General features: G+C 41.9%; 2 protein-coding genes across 6 annotated transcripts; both read right to left on the minus strand.

Moving 5' to 3' along the window:
- Window positions 1-1,099: 1,099 nt before the first annotated feature.
- tmem115 (transmembrane protein 115) lies at window positions 1,100-5,563 on the minus strand. Of its 3 annotated transcripts, none has more exons than XM_042098096.1 (3): window positions 3,356-5,562; window positions 2,651-2,916; window positions 1,100-2,467 (listed from the first exon to the last, which is right to left on the minus strand). In XM_042098096.1, the coding sequence occupies exons 1-2, from the start codon at window positions 4,210-4,212 to the stop codon at window positions 2,685-2,687; spliced, it is 1,089 nt and encodes a 362-aa protein (XP_041954030.1). In that variant the 5' UTR covers window positions 4,213-5,562; the 3' UTR covers window positions 1,100-2,467; window positions 2,651-2,684. The 3 variants fall into 3 exon arrangements, with proteins under 3 accessions (XP_041954030.1, XP_041954031.1, XP_041954029.1); XM_042098097.1 differs by having other exon boundaries at window positions 1,100-2,916; window positions 3,356-5,362; window positions 5,450-5,560; XM_042098095.1 differs by having other exon boundaries at window positions 1,100-2,916; window positions 3,356-5,563.
- Window positions 5,564-5,705: 142 nt separating this feature from the next.
- Window positions 5,706-20,233, minus strand: tgm2a (transglutaminase 2, C polypeptide A). 3 transcript variants are annotated; one of them, XM_042098094.1, is made up of 13 exons: window positions 20,189-20,233; window positions 17,941-18,120; window positions 17,490-17,717; window positions 16,707-16,825; window positions 16,011-16,139; window positions 15,484-15,661; window positions 12,601-12,730; window positions 12,287-12,390; window positions 9,171-9,413; window positions 7,972-8,247; window positions 7,608-7,768; window positions 6,491-6,627; window positions 5,706-6,216 (listed from the first exon to the last, which is right to left on the minus strand). In XM_042098094.1, the coding sequence occupies exons 1-13, from the start codon at window positions 20,196-20,198 to the stop codon at window positions 6,069-6,071; spliced, it is 2,043 nt and encodes a 680-aa protein (XP_041954028.1). In that variant the 5' UTR covers window positions 20,199-20,233; the 3' UTR covers window positions 5,706-6,068. The 3 variants fall into 3 exon arrangements, with proteins under 3 accessions (XP_041954028.1, XP_041954026.1, XP_041954027.1); XM_042098092.1 differs by lacking the exon at window positions 20,189-20,233 and adding an exon at window positions 18,984-19,321; XM_042098093.1 differs by lacking the exons at window positions 5,706-6,216; window positions 6,491-6,627; window positions 20,189-20,233 and adding exons at window positions 7,091-7,327; window positions 18,984-19,321.
- Window positions 20,234-21,257: the final 1,024 nt, after the last annotated feature.

The raw sequence follows: 21,257 nt of genomic DNA on the forward strand, positions 1-21,257 counted from the left end.
AAACAAAGACAGCTGCAACAATGTTTCCAGTCAATCTTTTGTTACATACATTTACTCAACAATTATCCCTCCATCGTTGTCTACCTCAATCAGTAAACATCTGTCTTTATTTATGCGAGACGTGGTGTAAGAAAAAATGGCTCAGTTACACGCTGCAATTTTTGATAAACAATTCTTAAATCTAAAAAACAAAAACAAAAATTTTCAAAATATATATTTCTTAACCCAAACAGGCAGTCTGATGCACACTGTCACCCTTTTGTCTTGGTTGCCGGTCTCCCATCGCTGCTGTCGTGAATCCTATGACAACTGTCACGACAGTGGGATGCATGACAGAAATTACGGGTGACGGGTAGCAAATGTAAAAATAAACAGCCCTGTTTAGTGATACTAATTTGTTATTAGGTGCAAAAAACTATTGTGAGGTAGTTTGGCTTTGAAATGTCTGTACATTTTATACAGCCTCAAAAGGAAACATCAAAATGAAAAGGAGAAAGCGGAAATTCTGGCTAAATTACCTCAGACTAAGTGGTTAACCTCCTAATAGAACAGCCATATGGATACATTTCCCCTGCAAAACAAAGCCAAAAGACTGTACTATTAGGAGGTTTACCACTTAGTCTAGAGGAGGTTACTATTAGGAGGTTAGTACAGGCTTGTCACAAATCTGCATTCTTGAAATACCACCAGATAATGCTAGTAGCCGTTCATTTCAACTACATATGGTGGAAAGTTTTGAAAATACAGAAAGGCTCAGTACTATTGCACTGTATACCTTTTGAATACATAGATATTCAACTTTCTAAATGGCAATTCATAGTGTCCTTTCATCGTGGTTCTGAGATTACAGACATTCTTATGGACACCTCTTATCCACCAAGATAAGTTAAGATAAGTATTATGTAAGAGTATTGTGTAATTATGCTATGAATAGCCTTGGCCTGTAAATATTTTTTTGTGAAATGTGAATATTTATATGGAATATATCCCAACACTGAATTGCAACATTTACTTTACAAGAATGTGGCAGCTAAACACAGTTATGCACACTAAGCCACTAGTGCATGCAGTTCAATAAACTCCCAGGAGCACAAACTCGTCATTCAGGATTTATTATTTTGTTTTGTACAGAGCAATGAAGAGACTGGGGTGCCAACCAGGAGAGATCCCCACCCAAACCTCTACAGGGAGGAGAGATAAAACAGAGGCTGCATCTCAAATAGTTCATCCTTTCACTATATAGTCAGACCCCCCCATAAACTGCAGCTTTTCTGCATGGGGATAAAAATACAAATATTATATAGAGGACAAGGAGATATTTGAGAGGCAGCGAAAGACTGTGGGATCTAGAGATAGTCAGTGATAGACTATAGACGCAGAGCAACTTGCCTTTGCCAGCACACAAAAAACACCCTTTATCTACGTTTGCGCCCGAACTGATGCTTTATCAAAGTCTTCATTGCGTAAAACACACAAACAAACCCTAACCCACATTTAAACAAAATCCCACCAAAATATAATATCATATGAGCTTGTGACTTAGAGACTTTTTTCAGTAGACCCAACTCACTCTAATAAGCCCCAGACAAATGAACAGAAACCATGAGGACAAAGAAACAAAAGAAAAACAGACTGATCGATACAATTCGGGCATCTGAACTGAATCATTACTGTATTGCTCTCAAGCCAAGCTTTTTTTTAGTGTGCATAAAAAATGTGTTCCATTAACACCCATTACTCTCGTCTGTCACAATTATAAAACACATATGCACGCACTTACACACACACACACACACACACACGCACTTACACACGCGCACACACTTACTGTACACACACTTACGCACACACACGCACGCACACACACACACACACACACACACGCACGCACACGCGCACACACAGCTGATCAATAACTGCATACAAGAGGGAGGCGGCATTCCTCACGACAACCACATTCTGTTGGTGTGATGTGAGACACACACTTGAATCTCCACGACGACTTATCCACACACAATCCCACGTTGTGGAAAAGTTTGCAGGGCAAGACTTTCTTTTGTCCTGAAAAAAAAAACGAAAAAAAAAAAAAACAGAACTCTCAAAATGTGGATACATGGTTCCAGTCTAGCCTTGAAAAGGATTCTGGGAGGAGTCTGAGAATCACCTACCACCCTCTACCCCTCACGAGGACTGAGTCAAGGTGTCTATAGTCCACGGAGAACAAAACCACCCCATCAAAAATAACGTACAGAAACGCCCCATCAACCTTTTCTGCATTTATTCAGAAGAAACCAGCCCAGGGGGAGACAAACAACCGGGGGAGGGGGGGGGTGGACTGTCTTCTGTACAGTAATTCTGGGATTATTTTTAGTGCCACAGAAGCAAGGTATAGAGTGGAGCCACTGTACTTCTGTCAAACGTCGAAGCTGAGAAACGTCCATTTGTGGTAAACATCTATGTATATGCGCGCGTGTGTGTGTGTTTTGGGAAGCAGAGGTGTGTGTTAGTAATTCATAAGGCTAATTACTGTACGTCAGATATGAACAGGACTTGACTGTTTTATGATTCGGTATGTGTGTGTTCCATTACACAACTGAGAATGCGTACATGTGTGACATGCCTCAGAGCTTTGTATGTATGTACTTCCGTCTGTGTGTGTGTGTGTGTGTGTGTGTGTGTGTGTGTTAGGAGTGGGAGGGGGCGTCCTCAAAGCTGATGATGCTGGACTCCTGCCCTGTGGGGCTCTGGCCAGAGCTGGCGCTGGTTGCAGGTGTGGAGGCATCGCGGGTGGGCAGCAGTGGGGTGTCCGTCCGCACCTCATCCTCGTCATCGTCCTCCTCGTCCTCCATGTTGGGCCAGGCGGACTGGTCTTCCACGCGCTTCAGTCGTTCATTCAAAGCCTTCAATGCCAATTGCCTTTGGACAGATCAAAATCAAGTATTACTTGCCTTGATCAAGACAAAAACTTAGCACCTACTAATGATGAAGTGCACAATATTCTGTATATTAGATCGCCTCTAGCCCTGTGTTCAGAACATCGACTCTATCACTACATAGGGTTGGACTATATAGTTAATAATTACATGGTAGTTATTCACCATATAGTGCACTGTGTGCTATGTAATGAATGACTGGATGTTCTGAACACAAGGCCAGCGTCATCTTCACTGGGTGAGCCATAAGTTCTTGAATTTCCCCTAGGGATCAATAAAGTATCTATCTATCTATCTATCTATCTATCTATCTATCTAAGTAATTAGGCCTTGTGCAGCCCTTAAAAGCCATAAATACCTGCCAATGTCCACTCTAATGACAAACCATAAGTGGCTGACCAGAATGGAAGCCCTTGTCTTACCTTCTCCTCTCCGCATCCTGAGGGTCAGTGCCCGGCAAACTGATTGTAATGGAGGAGGGCGCGCCCACGTCGTATCTCTTCACCATCTTCCTACACACCTTCATCTTGACAAGCGCCGCATGGACCAGGGTGGCCACCAGCCCCACGGCCGGCTGGAGAGCCTCGGGGAAGAAGGAGGCGAAGGCAAAGTGGTCAGACATGTCGCCACGGCCCCGGCTGTGCCGCTGGTAGAAGCGCAGGTACACCCAGCCCACCAGGGCGCCGTAGCAACAGGCGGCTAGCGGCGCCGCCGTGTCCAGGAGCCCTGCCAGCCGCAGCACGGCCAGCGTCAGGAGAGCCAGCGCTGGGGCCGCCTTCAGTCGGACCTGCGGCACGCGCAGCACCGTGGTGTCCCCAGCCGTCTGCTTCAGGGCCACAAGGACCCCGCCGAGGAATCCGGGCGCACCGTAGATCCGCACTGCAAACAGGTAGTCCAGGTCAAAGGTGGCGGCATAGGTAAAGAGGTAAGAGAGGCCCGCAAGGAGGCCCGCCGAGATGTTGACCACGGCGAAAAAGATGAGCAGCTCCAGTGCTCCCCAAAGGGGCTCCAACAGCCGGCCTGACACCATCACAGTGGCAACATTGACCACTACTCCCCATATGTGCTGCTCGACCACAGGGTGGGTCACCAGTGTCCATACCCAGAAGTTTGGAGGAAAAAGGAAACCTGGCGTCACGCCGAGAGCATAGGGAGTGTCTACTGCCCAGGATATAAGGTAAAATACTAGCACTGTCGCACAGATGGACTTAACTACCACGCTGGTGCTGGCGAGTGCGCTCAGAAAGTGCTGTCGGGCCACAGGTAGGTAGCGGTTCATTATGCCGAGTGCTGTCTTCTCGTTTGTCACGATCAAGAACCGAGCAGACTTTGGCAAGGTGCAGTAGCTGTGTAGCTGATGTCAACAGCCCCAAAGGCAACTGACGTCGACAGCAGATCTTGACATCCAAGGGGAAGAGTGGGGCTTCATTCGCCAGAAAAATAAATCGTGATTATTCCAAGTGTGTTTTATTCTTAGCTTGAAAGGCAAAGTTGGGATTTGACGTCACTACACTAGGAGGTTAGTCTAACGTTACACGACAATGGAAATATCTTTAGACTACTTTACTACCTGTCTAGTACAAAATGTTAAGTGGTGTTACGAAACGAAGCAGGACACTTTTTGCCTTCTGAGTGACCTCTATAAGAGTAGGTATCACGATTCTCACTGTGGCCTGATATTTGGTCTGGGATTGCTACACGACAGATAACAAGATGACTTTCTCGAGTTGATTTCGCCAATGACTGTTTGTTATTCATCTACTACTAACTCACTACACATGGCCAACGAGCCCCGCATAAGTCAAGAAAATGAAAAACTATTTACAATTAAATGACGAAGATATTTGGACAATTACGTGAGCTTCGTCTTTTAGCTTTACTGCTGATAAGGTGACCAACCAGGTAGGTTGAAAAGGGCTTGCTAGGTTGGGTTAACCTAGCTATTCTGGCTAACTTAACATGTTTGGGCTAACTGTCAACTTAATCGTAGCAATCACAAAGTATCTGAGCTGTTGGCAGCCAGCAAATAGTTTACTGAAAACTGAACTGACCGTTAACCACAGATTATCTTTCCTTCACTAACGACCTAGTTAATACAGCCATGTACACCGTTAACAAAACTTTTGTCAACAGAGCTAGACAGCTAACGTTAGCACTGCTAGCTAGCATTAAGTGTCCATCAGCATTTAATTTAGCTAGCAGACGACTATGACACTTCTGCCGACTGTAACTCTCAGAGTTCGAGTATTAAGCAAATACTCAGTTCATTACACGTATCACCTGACTATCTAACCCCTCTGTATTGAAAAATAGATTTGCTGCCAAGGCTTAGCTTGATATACTCCCCAATGTTGTTCTTCCTTTCTCGGTTTTGAGTCCACAGGTTAGGTTAGCCCGAGGATTTCCAGAAGTAACAGGCCGTCAAAGCACTAGGAAACAAGATTAACTTCTGTATTAGACAGATCTCCTGCACCAGTGTTTTTTGGTTTACCTCTCGATACCTAAAGCGGACTTACACGTTTGTTATCTTTCATGATGTAATGTTTGTTCTTTTAAGTCCCAGGCACTCCCGTAACGTTGGGTATATTCTGTACAGCAGAGAGTGCATACGCGAGATTTGCCTACGTCATCGCATACCCAAAGGACGTCAGTTTACGGTAGTGGGAAGCAGCACAGACAGACAGACGGGAAATTGAGTGTTTTGGGATCATAGCTCAACATCAGTACCTGACTGTCCTTACATGGCTGACACAAACATACAACAAAACACGGTAGGCTGATGTATTGTTTAATCAATCTGGTGTGAGTCCGGCTAAGGTTTGTGGAAAGCAAACCTTTTGCAGTATTGTGCAATGGCTCCAGTGAGTGAGTGTAGGCTACCTTGTAGGCCTACAAGTCCAAGAAAAAAGGCCAGGTAGGCTATAGAAAACACAACATACATTACGTCATACATATACTTAGATGACAAGACAGGCTACTAAACATATTGGACGAACTAAATATGGAATTAGACCCTGTGCTGTGTTATGAAATCCCGATCTGCAAATAGAAGCTGTAGAAATCCTCATCCATTCTGGTTACTGTCATCAAAACCTGATGTTCGCATAATTTGGAAGCAATAGGCCTAAACAAATCTTAGTCTTTTATGACAATGGTTTCATATGCTGAGATATTACCTAATTTATCACTATTAAATGCTACAATCAGCTTGTTTGTCCCTGGTGAACTTGGTACAAATTCAAGTTTAGTTGTGGCAAACTGCTTGGGTGCCACTGTTCCAATTCTGTAGAGACAAAAAAAAGTACCATTGACATATTAACGTCTTTAAATTCATGAACATCAGCGTCTCACACATGTTGCTGTTACTGTAAGTCATACATTTTGGGTCATGTAATAGGCCTATGCCTCCACTAGGTTTGTGTGGCTTATGTCTTAAGGATCAAGTAGACTTGTTTTGTAACATGGACTATAATTCCATTCCATGAGGTATGATTTTAACACAACTTGCATAAGATTGGCATTATGAGCTATGGCTATTGCGGTTAGTTTTCACTTACTTGTGTACAATATCTTGTCCATCAGTGAGATGAATTCCCTTTATGGAAAAGGCACACTCGTGCAAAGGCACTGGCAGAGGATTCGGAAGTGTGATATCTGCAGTCAACTTCTGGTTTACTCTTGGTATGCCAACAATCTGCCACAGAGAATAAATGTCAGGTCTGGTCTTTGCCATTATCTCATCTCACATGAATTCAAAATACTTTCAGTTCAGTTATTTGAAATGAGACTTGTATTTTGGATCAGTATGTTTATATACACTGCCTGGCAAAAAAAAGTCACACATTCTAATATTTTGTTGGTCTGCCTTTAGCTTTGATTACGGCACACATTTGCAGTGGCATTGTTTCCAGGAGCTTTTTTCATTGTCACACCATTTATTTCCATCCAGCTTTGCATTTCGCCAAGATCTTGTATTGATGACGGGAGATTCGGACCACTGTGCAAAGTCTTCTACAGCACATCCCAAAGATTCTCAATGGGGTTAAGGTCTGGACTCTGTGTCTGGAGATGATGTTTCATGCTCCCTGAACCACTCTTTCACAATTTGAGCCCGATGAATCCTGGCATTGTCATCTTGGAATATGCCCGTGCCATCAGGGAAGAAAAAATCCATTAATGGAATAACCTGGTCATTCAGTATATTCAGGTAGTCAGCTGACCTAATTCTTTGGGCACATAACGTTGTTGAACCTAGACCTGACCAACTGCAGCAACCCTAGATCATAGCATTGGCCCCACAGGGAGGCTCTTACCTATTTGCTTATTTAAATCCAGGTGGTGACCTTTTTTTTGGCCAGGCAGTGTACTTTGGATGGTGATTGTACTGGTTGCCACTGTATGTAAAAATCCAATACATAACACTCGCCTTGGTTAATAGCATAATATTGTTCTACGAAAATGAAGCAAACAGAACAGACATCGGTAAAGAACATGGTGAGCATGCCAATATGGCAAAATTGGACTTAATTGTAATCACAATTGTAATCACAACAAGTGCACACAATTCAAAGGCTTCATTATTAAATTCAGAAGTAGACTTGATCCCCCAAAATACCTTGAGTATATAGTAATTAAGATGCACCAGTGGGCTGAAATCAAAGAAGTTGTTCTTACATTAATAACTATATTTGGTGAATCCAAGACAATGGTCTTTACTTCCTTATGAAACTGCCTGGATTCTGACTCAATAAGAAGAACCTTCAGCTTGATCAGCCTCTCATCTGTTATGGATGGGCCATACAGAGAATATTCCACTCGGAGTGGGCTGGATATCTCTGCAGAGGTAAAAAGATTATAAAACATTACTCACAAAAGAAACACACTGAAAGATGATTTCAGAAGCAATTTAGATGTAGGACAATTCAGAGGTTTGAAGGAGATTTGCTTAAAGTCTGTTAAACAGCTATTTATAGTGATTTATGTGCAGTTATTAAACCTCGCTTTTGTCATAATCATTGTATTGACAGACACAACAAACCTTGGAAAGGTTCAACCTTAAGCTCGGGAACATCAGTGAATCCACAAGTGTCTCCTATTCTGCCATTGTAATGAAGCACCCGTGCATAGAACATCAATAGGAAAGTTTTAGGGATGGGTGAATTATTCCTGACAATGGCCAAGACATCAAAGTCGGTGCCGATCATGGTGGACTTTGCAATCTTTATTTTGATGTGAACCCCAGGCTCCTCGTCAGTCTTCAGGAGCTTGTTGTGGTGTTGGGCCTTTTCAAACACCTTCCTCTCCTCCTCCGAGCCTGAAACGTATGCATACACCTCCAGCATGATTTCACACTCTCACCACTGATGCCTTTCACCTCAACGCTAAGTCTATGAGAACTGAAAGCACATAAAATACACTACTAGTAAATTTGAATATCTGGTATAACACAGCCAGTTTGATGTATAAAACAAATTTAACAATAGGGTCTGTTTTCCCATTGCAATTGATATATGAAATGTTTCCTAAAATAGTAAGGATGTGATTGCTTTGTATAAGTATAAGTATTGTATATACTCTTTTGATCCCGTGATGGAAATTTGGTCTCTGCATTTATCCCAATCCGTGAATTACTGGTAGTGAAACACACTCAGCACACAGTGAACACACAGTGAGGTGAAGCACACACTAATCCCAGCGCAGTGAGCTGCCCGTTACAACAGCACTATCCATTTTGGAAAAGCTGAAAATAACAAAAGAAATATAACTGAAAGGTGCTCTAAGTCATGTTACGCAGTTTCTAAGCTGAAACATTTTTTGTAACATACAGCAATCATCTCCTCACTATCCACTAGCTGCCTGTTCCCTGAATACACTGTATAAAAAAAGAAATGCGGCCTCTGTGGACAACCCAGGCTCCAAAAACAGCAACAAAAACACCTGGTCCAGCCTGGACCATTAAACATAAAAAACTGTTCCAGCCAATCACCGACGAGCACGTTCATGTCAGTTTCAATTGTACGGGAAGGGGGAGGGAGGGGCGAGCTAGCTTTCTGTTTAGTTTGAAACGTCAACAGAAGTGACGTTACCCAACCGTGCTTAGAGAACCTTTAAGATAACAAAATGTGTTCCTTTTTCTTTTACAATAAAATTGGAATGCCATTTGCCAAGTAGTGAAGAGGAAATAAGCTGTTCAAGCAGGGAGACATATTAAAGCAACGAGACATTTTGTGATCTTACCTTCGGGATATTTGTAGAGATTAGTGATGTCATGTCTTTCATCCTTGCCAACAGCTTTGGTGCTGATATGATGTCCAACCTCTGTTGTGTCTCCACTGATCTTAACTGTATTCCCGTTCTTCAGCCTGACCAGTGTCACAACATCGGCGTTGACTTCAGCGTACACAAATGGAGCATCGTACTTCAGCGTCAGTTCACCCTCTTTGATGCCTGATACAGGTACTGGGCCACAACAGAAAACACCTGAAGAGCAAACCAAATATATTTGTTTATATAGCATAATTGACAATGAAGATGTTTTTTCCTCTATGCAGGATCCTACCCACACATAGAGTAAACTGTACTTCAGAATGTAGAAATAATTAATGATGCATATAAATTATCTGATATATCCAGAAATGTCCAGGGACAAAAGTCAGTAGCCTTGACAGAACTATTTATTCTGTTCTATTTTACTATTTATTTATCTTCTTACATTGATGCCCTATTATGTTACATTTTGATAGATAGATAGATAGATAGATAGATAGATAGATAGATAGATAGATGTCAGTATTCCTGCTTTCATGACACCTCCTGGACATTTTGGGTATTTGCAACCATGTGCCTTTGTTTTCTTTGTGTAAGATCCCGCCCTCACCTGTCATGTTTCACTTCCTGTTGTCAGCCTAGTCAGCCATTTTGTGCTCACCTGTTTCTTGTTTGCCCCTTTCTGATTGTCTGCTCACCTGTTCTTTATTTAGTCCTAATGATTAGGCCTACTTATTCTGTGTGTTGTCGGCCCCAGTGATTTGTCTGAGCACTTTCAAGTCTCTGTTGGATTCTACCTGTTGGTCTGTCTACCCGCCTGTTTGAATTCTGTCTGTGACCTGTCTTTTGGATTATCTGCCTGTCTGTGCCTTTTGGACTGCTTCTCAGACCTGACCTTTGCCTGCCTGTGGATTACTCTTTGGACTGTGTGTCTGGTTTGTCAGCCTTTTGCCATTTTCAGTTTTGTGACCGAGTGTCTGCCTTTTGTTCAGTTTCCACCGTATGACGAAGTTTTTTGTTGGAGTTGTTTTCTTCTGTTGAATAAACTTTTTGAACTAACTCTGCACTTGGGTCTGAACTATTTACGAAACCTGATAGATAGATAGATAGATAGATAGATATCTAGATAGATATCTAGATAGATAAACGTAGATTCAGTAACAGGACAGCAGCAAGTACAGTACAATGTACAACATACAACAATAGATTAATAACGGCACCAGGCATAGACCCTGAAAGAGCGCAATAGCTAACATCACTGCTAAAGTGCAATGTACAAAGTACATATGGCAGAAAACAGATAACAATAAAATCAATGCTGACTGTTCAGAGGCAGAGATACTACACAGCAGCATTAGTCAGCAGTTCTTGTCAAAAAGTCTGATTGCTGCAGGAAGAAAGAACCTCCTAAATCTTTCTATGGAGCATGTAAGTATAAATATATAAGTATACTCTTTTGATCCCGTGAGGGAAATTTGGTCTCTGCATTTATCCCAATCCGTGAATTAGTGAAACACACTCGGTACACAGTGAACACACAGTGAGGTGAAGCACACACTAATCCCAACGCAGTGAGCTGCCTGCATCAGTGGCGCTCGGGGAGCAGTGAGGGGTTAGGTGCCTTGCTCAAGGGCACTTCAGCTGTGTATGTGGACACTGGAGAGCAGTGCTCAACCACTTCCCCCGCCCACATTTTTCCTACTGGTCGGGTATTGAACCGGCAACCCTTCGGTTACAAGCCCGAAGCCTTAACCAGTAGGCCACGGCTGCCTCCAATGTAGGTAATTGGAGCCGTTGACTCATCACTTTTAACAAAGATGCTATGGATGCACGGGTGGTCCTCCCATGACGGAACACCCCTAAGCTTCCTCATGTTTCTCTGCTCTAAAATAGCCTAGAGAACTAGGGCTTAGGCCTATAATTGACCCTGCCCTTTTAAGGACTTTATTCATCCTGTTCCTATCATCCACTGTCAGGCTGCCACCCCAACATACAACAGCATAAAAAAGGACACTTCCTAAAATACCATGATAAAAATTATTTAAAATAGGTCTGCTGATTTCAAATGACCTAAGTTTTCTAAGGAAAAACAATCTGGACCGGGCCTTTTTTAAGATCATATTGCTGTCCACATATTGCTGTCATATTGCTGTCCACTGATCATATTGCTTCCAGTCCTGTTTGTTGTCCACATGAACACCCAGGTATTTGTATGAGGGGACCACCACTACTGACTATCCTTTAATCAGGATGGGGGTTACCTTAGCTTTTCTTCTCCTAAAAATCAATGATGAGGTCCTTTGTTTTCAATTGATGAACTTACACGTATCACTTATGATAAATGAGTGAAGATGTGAGCATGGGCATGTTTCCTCTGCTCTAATTTTTTAGTTACTTATTCCTCTATTCCTGTATGTTGTGTTATCCAGTATATGTTGCATATCCAGTGCTATGGTAATAAATGAAAAGCATCTAGAGAAAGATAAAAACTTGATATTGTCAAGCAGTGGCAAGTATCAATACATTTATATTTATTTATTTTAGGCACAGATGTCTACTCTAATAACATTTTCTTTTGCCCACAAGATGGCATAAGACCTCGTTCCTTTCTTACAGAAGAAATGGAAAGGTAGTCAGTAAAACAAATTTATAGCAGGAAGTTGGCTACTGAGACTCCTACTTCAAACAATATATGGGACAAATACTGTACATTGATGTCTCCATCTGCGTATTGGCCCCAGATTAGTTGTCTGTTGGATTATAATTGAGCTCAGATGCCAAACCCTCTAAACGCCACCTCCGAGAAAAATGAGAAAACGATGGTGAGTGAATGCTCTTCACACATAGTATATGTTAACTCTCTTTCTGGTCTGAAATATTAATACGTAGGAAAAAACCTATAGGAACCTGATTAAAAAATGCTCATTTAAAAGAAAAGTGGTCAGACGGATTTAGAGGGTTTTGCATCTGAGCTCTTCAATAATAAAGTGACTGTGTGGGCAACCTGTGAGGAAAACAGGGATTTAAAGAGCGCCTCCAGATTGTCAGATATGCCCCTAAACCTAGACATGATGTGAGATAATTACCATCGCTCCGTTCTTGTGGAGTTGGGTCACTCGCTTGCCAGCCGCCAAAACCTTCTTTCAGATCAGGGCGAGCCATCCAGCTGTCTATCCACACATGGAAGTTCCTGTAGACACAGTTGTACAGTGCAGAAGATAGGCCTTACTTAGCACTGTAGCACAACTGGCAAAGCTACTAACACCAAGCCAAACCGGTAAAACAAGGTGCTATGTAAACAACATTTGATATGCTGTATGCTATTGATGGCTTGACCTTATCTTGGTTGACATAAGTTTTAAAATGGCAGGGAATATAATGTCTGTATTTATAGGCTTACCATATGGAGTCGTCACCAATGTCTTCAGAATTTTCGTCAAACAAGTATTCAATTACCAGGTTGGAGTCGGTGTCATGGGCTGATCCGTAGTTAGTGACCACTCGGCATGGAATGCCCAGGGCTCTGGAAACTTCATTCAGAAACATGATAAATGCCATATTATCGGGGCTTAAAGTTCTCAGGCACTGTGTCTGATTTCTGCCGTAGATCAGGTCATTAAAGATAACCATTGGCCACTGATGGCCACTGAAGCACATCTTCAATTTGAGCCTACGCCTTGGACAAGTTCCAACACTGTGGAAGACATCATGTCTTACCCCTGTCCCTAAGAAGCCACACCCTAGTGAGCTTAATGACTACAGACCTGTCTCTCTTACATCACATGTGATGAAGACAATGGAGCGATTGGTCTTAGGTATACTCAGACCCCAGGTACGCCATGCACTAGACCCGTTACAGTTTGCATACCAGGAGAAAGTGGGCGTGGATTTCCGCAGGTCTAAGCCCACTCTGCTACCAGTCCACATTGATGGGGTCAATGTGGAGGTGGTTAGCACCTACAAGTATCTGGGTCTCCACCTGGACAATAAACTGGACTGGTCAGCCAACACTGATGCACTCTACAAGAAAGGGCAGAGCAGGCTGTACTTCCTGAGGAGGCTGCGGTCCTTCAATGTGTGCAGTAAGCTCCTCAGGATGTTCTACCAGTCTGTTGTTGCCAGCATCCTCTTCTATGCCGTAGTATGTTGGGGAGGAAGCACAAGGAAGAAGGATGCGGGGCGAATTGACAGGCTGGTAAGGAAAGCTGGCTCTGTAGTGGGAGCTGAACTGGAGTGCATCACTTCACTATCTGACAAAAGGACCCTGAACAAACTGATCAACATCTTGGACAATGAGTGTCACCCACTCCACAGCACTATTGTTAAGCAGAAGAGCCTGATCAGCTGGAGACTTCGCTCACTGCTTTGCACAACTGACACTGAGAAAGTCATTTGTCCTCAGGGCCATTGAACTGTTCAATGCCTCACTTAAGGGAAGAGGAGAGATAGACTTCTCTGCATAGTCTGTCTGCCTCTTCACCCCCTCCATGTTTGGATACTGTCTGTCCACTAGCCACTTTTACCACTGTCTTTATGCCTCACTGTTTGCGTGCTATATTAGCACATATGCATAACCCCCCCCCCCCCCCCCCCCCTCCATGCCACAGCCGAACTGTGGCCACACTTATACATTTTCTTTAAATAGTTAAATATATAGATATATAGACTTTACTTTACTTTATTTCTGCATTGTTGCACTGTTGGACTTACTCATTTGCACTATCACCATGACCACTATCACCATTGCACTACCACCATGACACTCATTCACACAGAGCACCTTAGAGCACCTTACCATACCTTACTATGCACAGAGAATCACAGGCTCAGTCCCTGCCTCAGTCATTGCAAGCGCCTCTGATTGATTAATCACCACTATGTGGATACTGTTTTTAGAATTGATTTAGATTGTTAGTTAGTATAATTTGTATTTTAGTATATTTAGCATATTCTTTATCTTCTACTGTCCTTATTGCTTAGTTGTGTTTTTATATTATATACTTTAATTACTGTTTCTGCTGTTAAAGAATGTGTTTGTGTTGTCTGTATGCTGCTGAGACCTTGAATTTCCCCTGGGGATCAATAAAGTATCTATCTATCTATCTAAAGATTTGAAAATATGTAATTATATTTTAGAATTATACAACTTTCTTTAACTCAGTTTCTTATAACTTCAAGTGTGGACCTTTTTCTTGCTTTGAGCCCTGTATTATACTTATGCTGCCAAAGTCAGCATGGCATTTCGTCCCAATGATATGAGGCTACATGGGCATCACAATGACACTCGAGATTGTATGAACGTCACAATCTCCACTGCAAATCGACATGTTGCAAGTAAAGACTGTTTTCAGGCCCCACTTCATGAAGTTTGCAGTGTTGTGCTCAAATAAGCGACTGCATTAACACATGAATAATATCAATAAGCCCTTCACATTGTGTTGCAGTTACAGTTTTTCTCAGTCGCTTTGGTGCTTTTCTCACATCACTATTAACATTTGCACAGCAGTTAGTGCATTTCTCAAAACAATTAGTGCAAACTGCAAAACCTAGTGGATAACCTGCAAAAGCACGTCACTTGCTCAAAATGGATAGTCCATTCCTCAAAAGCAAGTATTTATGTCAATGAAACTGCCAGTGTCATCAAAATGAGAAGTCTTGACATCATCGTTTATGAACAAGATAGTCAAATGGCTTTGTCATGTTTTCATTATGACAGTTTATGCTCTCAGTGTTTTCCCATGCAAAAAAAGGTCAGAACTCGGTGACACTACCTGAAAATGCTCAAGACAGCACTATACAGTACTTGTACAGCCATTTGAAAACTAAAGTTATAAATTGCTGTAGTTAGGGGAGTAAGTGAGTACAAGACACTGAATATGTACATTTCACAGTTTTACTGTATATGCTCTTTGCAATTCTACAGCATTGTGACAGAATTTGATAACTAGTTCACAAATTTTGTATGTAATGACTCAAGCAATGAAATGAAGACTATTAGTTTTATTGGGAACGACTATTCAGCATCCATAAGTACAGTTTATTTTGACTGACATGACAAAGCAACTGATACATGTTCAAAAGCATTTGCAATTTGTTCAGAGGAAGGAGAAATTGCTACTATGATGTGCACAAATGACTAAATGTTGTGGAGGTTGAACTAATAGTTATGAGAATTTTCATTCTGATCTGAGAAAAGCACAAAAGCGACTGAGAAAAACTGTAATGTAACGCGCACACACGCATGCACACAGTACTGTAAAAGCTATGATTAAAATACTATTACCTGCACAGGCCACAGCAGCAAACACCCAGCACTGCCCGTACCGCACTGGTTTAAACTCGCTGTCATTCCACTGGCGGAGAATGTCGCTGCTGCCTGTCCAGAACGTGGGCTTGACTCCCCCCGTGTAATCCCCTGACCAGTTTCCCATGAGCACTCCTCTGTCATCATAGCTGTTAATCTAGACGGGTAAAAGAACATATTTATTATCAGCTAATGACATTGGCTCTGCTTTTATTTATGGAAACGATAATATGTCTCTAGGGCACATAACAGGTGTAGATGTATCGACTTGGAGGACAACTCCGGTCTAAGGACAACTTATTTTCGAATGATGATAACGAGTGTGAACTTTCTTTGGGGACCAAAAAGACGTTAAAAATATGGAACCTTAAGAAAGTTGACCAGGGCAAAAGGAACAAAAAATAATTTTCTAATCAATCACATGCCCCACATATCTCACTTGTGTTTTCCTAAATACTCTCTCATCCCTTATCATTGGTAAATGTGTTGATTTAAAATGTGCCTACCATTGCGCTCAACACACGCGACACATAGACAGGGTTCCTTCTGGCAGAGCAGTCCTGATCTGCATCATGGATAAACTTTGGGTTTTCATCCAGGATCCTCAGACAGATGTCCAAAATGCCAGGCTCAAACTGCAACATTTGAGAGCCATATTATGCAGATAAAAAATAAAACACATTTTCCCCCTTGCAAACATAATGTATTCATTCAGTTTTTATTTCATTATTAAAGTGAAATAATGTAGGAATCCCCCTTTATGTACATTTTCAACATATTGGGTACTCATTTAGTGCTAAGGGCGTACCCAATTTGTCTAAAACCAAGGAAAAGGATCATACTCCCATGCTGTTCATGATCCCATGCTGTTACACAGTGCAATACAAGTAGTTTCCCACCTAAAACTAGAAAGTTGCTATGTCCGTAATCGCATAAAGCTGCTCAAAACAAAGGCAGAAGTCCCGTTTGTCATGTTATTATGATGAACATTATGTTACGGTCAAAAAACTGTTAAGGGTGCCTTTGATAAATTAACTCGAAAAGTTAAAAGGGAAGCCTTTTTTCCCTCTAGATGTGAATAATGGTATAGGCTTGTTGCAGTTACTGGGGCTTCTTTAAGAAAAAAGAAAAACATTTCAATGCATATCTGAGAGACCACTGTAAATGCCTAATGCGTATATGGAAAGGGTATAAGGACTTACCTGGCCAAAGGTCCATGGCAGCTCCTGAAAGCGCGGAGGTGTCCCTCGGAAAATAACCCCATCCTGACACAGTACATACTCATTTCTCTCCTCCTCATTCTCCATGTACACAGCATCTCCTGTTTCAATAAGAATGTAAATAATGCAAAGTGCTTCTGTCTGGAAGCATGCACAGGACTCAAGACACAATGCAAAGTTAAACATTTTTAAGAGGTATACTGTATGTCTCTGTCTAGTGTCCTTTGAATGGAACGTGTTTCTGTCTGGAAGCATGCACAGGACTCAAGACACTGTGATATACAGAGTTTTAGCAACAAAGGGGCATTCTTTGACACAATGCAAAGTTAAACATTTTTAAGAGGTATGTATGTCTCTGTCTAGTGTCCTTTGAATGGAACACAATACTGTAGAAACTGATCATCACAAGGAAATTTATGTAAGCTATATTTTTATAGTCAAAAGTTAAAGTTAACTGGTATTTAGCAGACGCTTTTATCTATAGTGACATGGACTCGCAGCAGCGGGAATCAAACCCAGGTCGACTGATCTGACAGTCAGTGACAATTCTGCTGCTCCACCATGTCCATATTGGATATTTTAGCATGTAAATCCGACAGGACAGTGAAGAGTGGAGAGCAAATGAATGGGAGAGAAATGGGGAAAGGGTTTGGGAAAGGACATCAATCGGACTCGAATCTGGGTGCGCATTGTGCACTCACGACTCCTCTACACATGCAAAAAATTGACATCAAATTTTTCATCATTCTAATGCATAACACTTACTTCTGCACCAAGGGTTGAAAAGCATGATGAATTCAGCGAGGCTGACAGCGTTAATCTGGCCCATAAGGAGGTTGTACTTCCCAATCGGAGCGTCAGCAGGAGAGCTTATGGTCAGAGACAAGGTTTTCTCATCCTTGGCAGACATGGTAGCACTCCAACTGCTCTTGTCTATGGCATCGCTCACAGTAAAAGTAACCCTCGTGCCTGACTCGCTCGATGGGAGTGGACCTGTTGACAGCCACTCAATTTGAGGTGAAGGTTTCAAATGGAAGGAAGAAGAAGGTAAGACTTCATGTAGTAAATCATCCCAAAAATATCCCAAAATAAATCACAGAATATAATTCTGACAACTAGATTCATCCTAGATTACGGGTAAAGGTAGTTCTTCTGAACAATCTAACCATTCAAACCAACAAACTGAGATTCACGACCGAATCTGAGATTTGCCTACCTGTTTGCACTGTGAGAGTGGGGGCCTTGCCAGGCTGAGGCTGAAAGCTCTGTCGGAGATGCAGCACGATCGTGAATGGCCTCCCTCTGCGTACGATTAGCCTGTCCACGCCATTCTCGTCTGTGTGGTGCTCTGTGTTATTGGCCTTGGACTCCAAGTCACACCGATCGATATCCAGAGCTTCAAGAAACGCACACACACTTAGATGGGCGAATGGATAGAAACTTGGCATTTTGAATGAATAGATTTTTTTGTCATGGGGTTATATACAATATGCTAAATAGATACATTTTCCCTTGGCAGTTCTGTAAGCAAGTGTTAGTGACTGGAAGATAAGTTGACCAAAGCAATGACATGTCACCGTGCATCACTCAGTAGGGTATTCCAGGGGTCAATTTAGTAAGCTTGCAACCTGAGAGATTCTGGCTAATGTCCAGCTCCTTCTGGCTTACACTCAATGTCTTTAAGTAAGACACTGTTGCAATTTGACATTTGCCTTTTTCCCTTCAGGCCAACTTGTAATCAATACAAGCATTAGTTTGTACTAGTTTGAAATTAATACATGTCAGCTATTCGTTACATTCACACTCAAAAAAACATTATTGGCAAAGTGATTTGTATTAAGATGATGATAAATATTCCTCTGTTACATGTTATTATACTGTTTAGTCACATTACTGCAACAATAAATAACGATAGTGTGCTGTTGTCAGTGCATGTTGTGTTTACAGCTACATCTGAGTGTGGGTGTGTACGTGTGTGTTGTAAGTGCATGTGTATGTGTGTGTGTTTTGGTGTACAGTATGTGAGAGACAGAGAGAGAGTGTGTGTGTGGGTGTGTTGAAAGCGTATGTGTGTGTTGTGTTTGTGTGCGAGACAGAGAGACAGAGTGTGTGTCTGTGTGTGTGTGTATGTGTATGTGTGTGTGTGTGTGTTACATTGTCCATTGTTCATCAGCGTGGTTGAACTGAATTGTTACTGAGCGTATTTCCAGGCCTTGACTCTGTGATGGTGCTTGTCAGACAGCAGCAGCAGAAACATACTGTGGCTAGGGTGGCTGGGGTCTGTAATAACTCTCCGTCTGTTACTGACGAATTGTCTGTTGTACAAGTTCTGGATGGAGGGGAGTCCACATCCACTGATGCTCTGAGCTTTCTGCATAACTCTCTGCACCACTTTGATGGATGTGCAGCTCCCAAACCATGCTGTGACGCCTCTTGTCACGGTGCCCCTGCAGAAGGCCCGAAAGGTCTTGGACCTCATGCCAAACATCTTCAGGCGTCTGAGGCGATCGAGTGACGTTGTGCTTTCAATGTAGTTGCTGATGCTCTCTACAGTGGAACCATCGATGGTGATGGAGACCCGCTTCTTTTCTTTTCTCCTGTAGTTAACAATCAGCTCTTTGGTCTTGGTGACATTGAGAAAGAGGATGTTCTCCTGGCACCATTGTGTCAAAATGTTGACTTAGGCCACCTAAAGGCCACCTTGTCATTGTAGTAATAACAATGAATTGAATTTATTGTGCCCCTTAATACTTGTCATGACACTGAATGTCGAATGACTTATCACCTCTGCTTAGACACGTGAGAATAAAAGCCCTGGTTTATAAATAGTTATTTGACACCTGTCTACCTTGAAACCTGTGCTTTTAACATGTTCAAGGGCATCGTCTTCTAGCTTGTATCTATAAAGGTCGATTTGCAAAAGGCAACATTTTAAAGAGAGTTTTCATGAACCCTGCATATTTTTTTCAGTAATTCTCTGAATATTTCAAATGGCATTAGAGGGGAATGAGACGTGATAGTGCCTGGGGGCAGCAGTCTCAGCAGCCAGCAGGGATCTAAACTGGTGTCTGCGTTCAGAGTGTTTTTGGCTGTGACGAGCAGGTTATGTGAGGTTACATTCTGGTATTTAACTAAAAGATATGGTTATATTCATCTGCAATGTTACAGCACTTGAGTTGGACTGAAATCATGACATTGCATGTGAAACCAATGCCCTCCACAAGCAAGGCTAAATATTGGAAGCAATATTCATAAATGTATTCATATGTTTGTGACAGAGCAATGAAACACCTCATAACTGTCACATAAAAAAGGCGTTAAAGTATTTGAAATCTAGAAATTCAAAAAACATTTGTGCTATGCACAGCACTTAATAAGGTCAGATACAATTAAAACTCATAACAAAGTAATGCCAGAAGTTATAACAATTCGAAGACAGAAGATATGACTACACATGTCCATACCTTGATCCATTTTACCGGTGTGAGTTGCTGTGCTTGCTGTGTGTGTGTGCGCGTTTCTCAGCACTCTTTATATGAGTACAGCTAATTTTAACCCATAGGACACACACCCCTCAACACCCCAGCCACTGAGATAAAGTAGCCTATTTACAGTGCTGGCCAAAAGTATTGGCACCCATGCTAAAGTTGACTGAAAAGAGGAATATAAAATCATCTTTTGGAAATTGATCTTAATGCCTTAAGTGAAAAATGAGGAAATATCTAACCTTTAAGGACACCAATTTTCTTAGTGAATGAATAATGTATCATAAATAAATAAATGTTATTCCTTAAAATACAGGGGTCATAAGTATTGGCACCCCTATGTTAAATTCCCATAGAGACAGGCAGATTTTTATTTTTAAAGGCCAGTTATTTCATGGATCCAGAATACTGTGCATCCTGATAAAGTTACCTTGGCCTTATGAATTAAAATAGCCCCACATCATCACATACCCTTCACCATACCTAGAGATTGGCATGGGTGTTATTTCAGTTAGCCTATTAGCTGGTTTGATGCTCAATCAGCTCAATGCAAATCAAACCAGCTAATAGGCTAACTGAAATAACACCCATGCCAATACTTTTGGCCAGCACTGTAAGTGCTTTAGACAGTTTGTTTTTAAAGTTCTGATTTCAAAGAATAGATTTCCTTATTTCATGGAATAAGACACTGAGTTCTTAAAGATTAATAAGTTAATCGAATTCAGTGAATTCAATTAATATACAGCAGAATGTGCTATGAACAAACCAAGAATGGGGAGAGAAGAGGTGGGCGGTGCAGGATATAAGGGAATCAAATGACATCAGGGGCAGGAAAACAAAACATTAAAGGGAGAAGTTACACTTTGCTAAACCCAGAATACAGCACATGTGCAAGAATGTGTGTGTTTTTGGGTTTGTTTGCAGTTTCCATTCTCCCGGGCCCAGGCCATCTCTGTGCAAGCTGAGTTGTGATTGGCTGATTGTTTTGATATGATCCTGTGTCTGTGACATCAGCATTGAGCTCCTCCTCCTGTCCCGCAGACCACAC

Source organism: Alosa sapidissima, chromosome 7, assembly GCF_018492685.1.
Source record: "Alosa sapidissima isolate fAloSap1 chromosome 7, fAloSap1.pri, whole genome shotgun sequence".
Lineage (NCBI taxonomy): Eukaryota > Metazoa > Chordata > Actinopteri > Clupeiformes > Clupeidae > Alosa > Alosa sapidissima.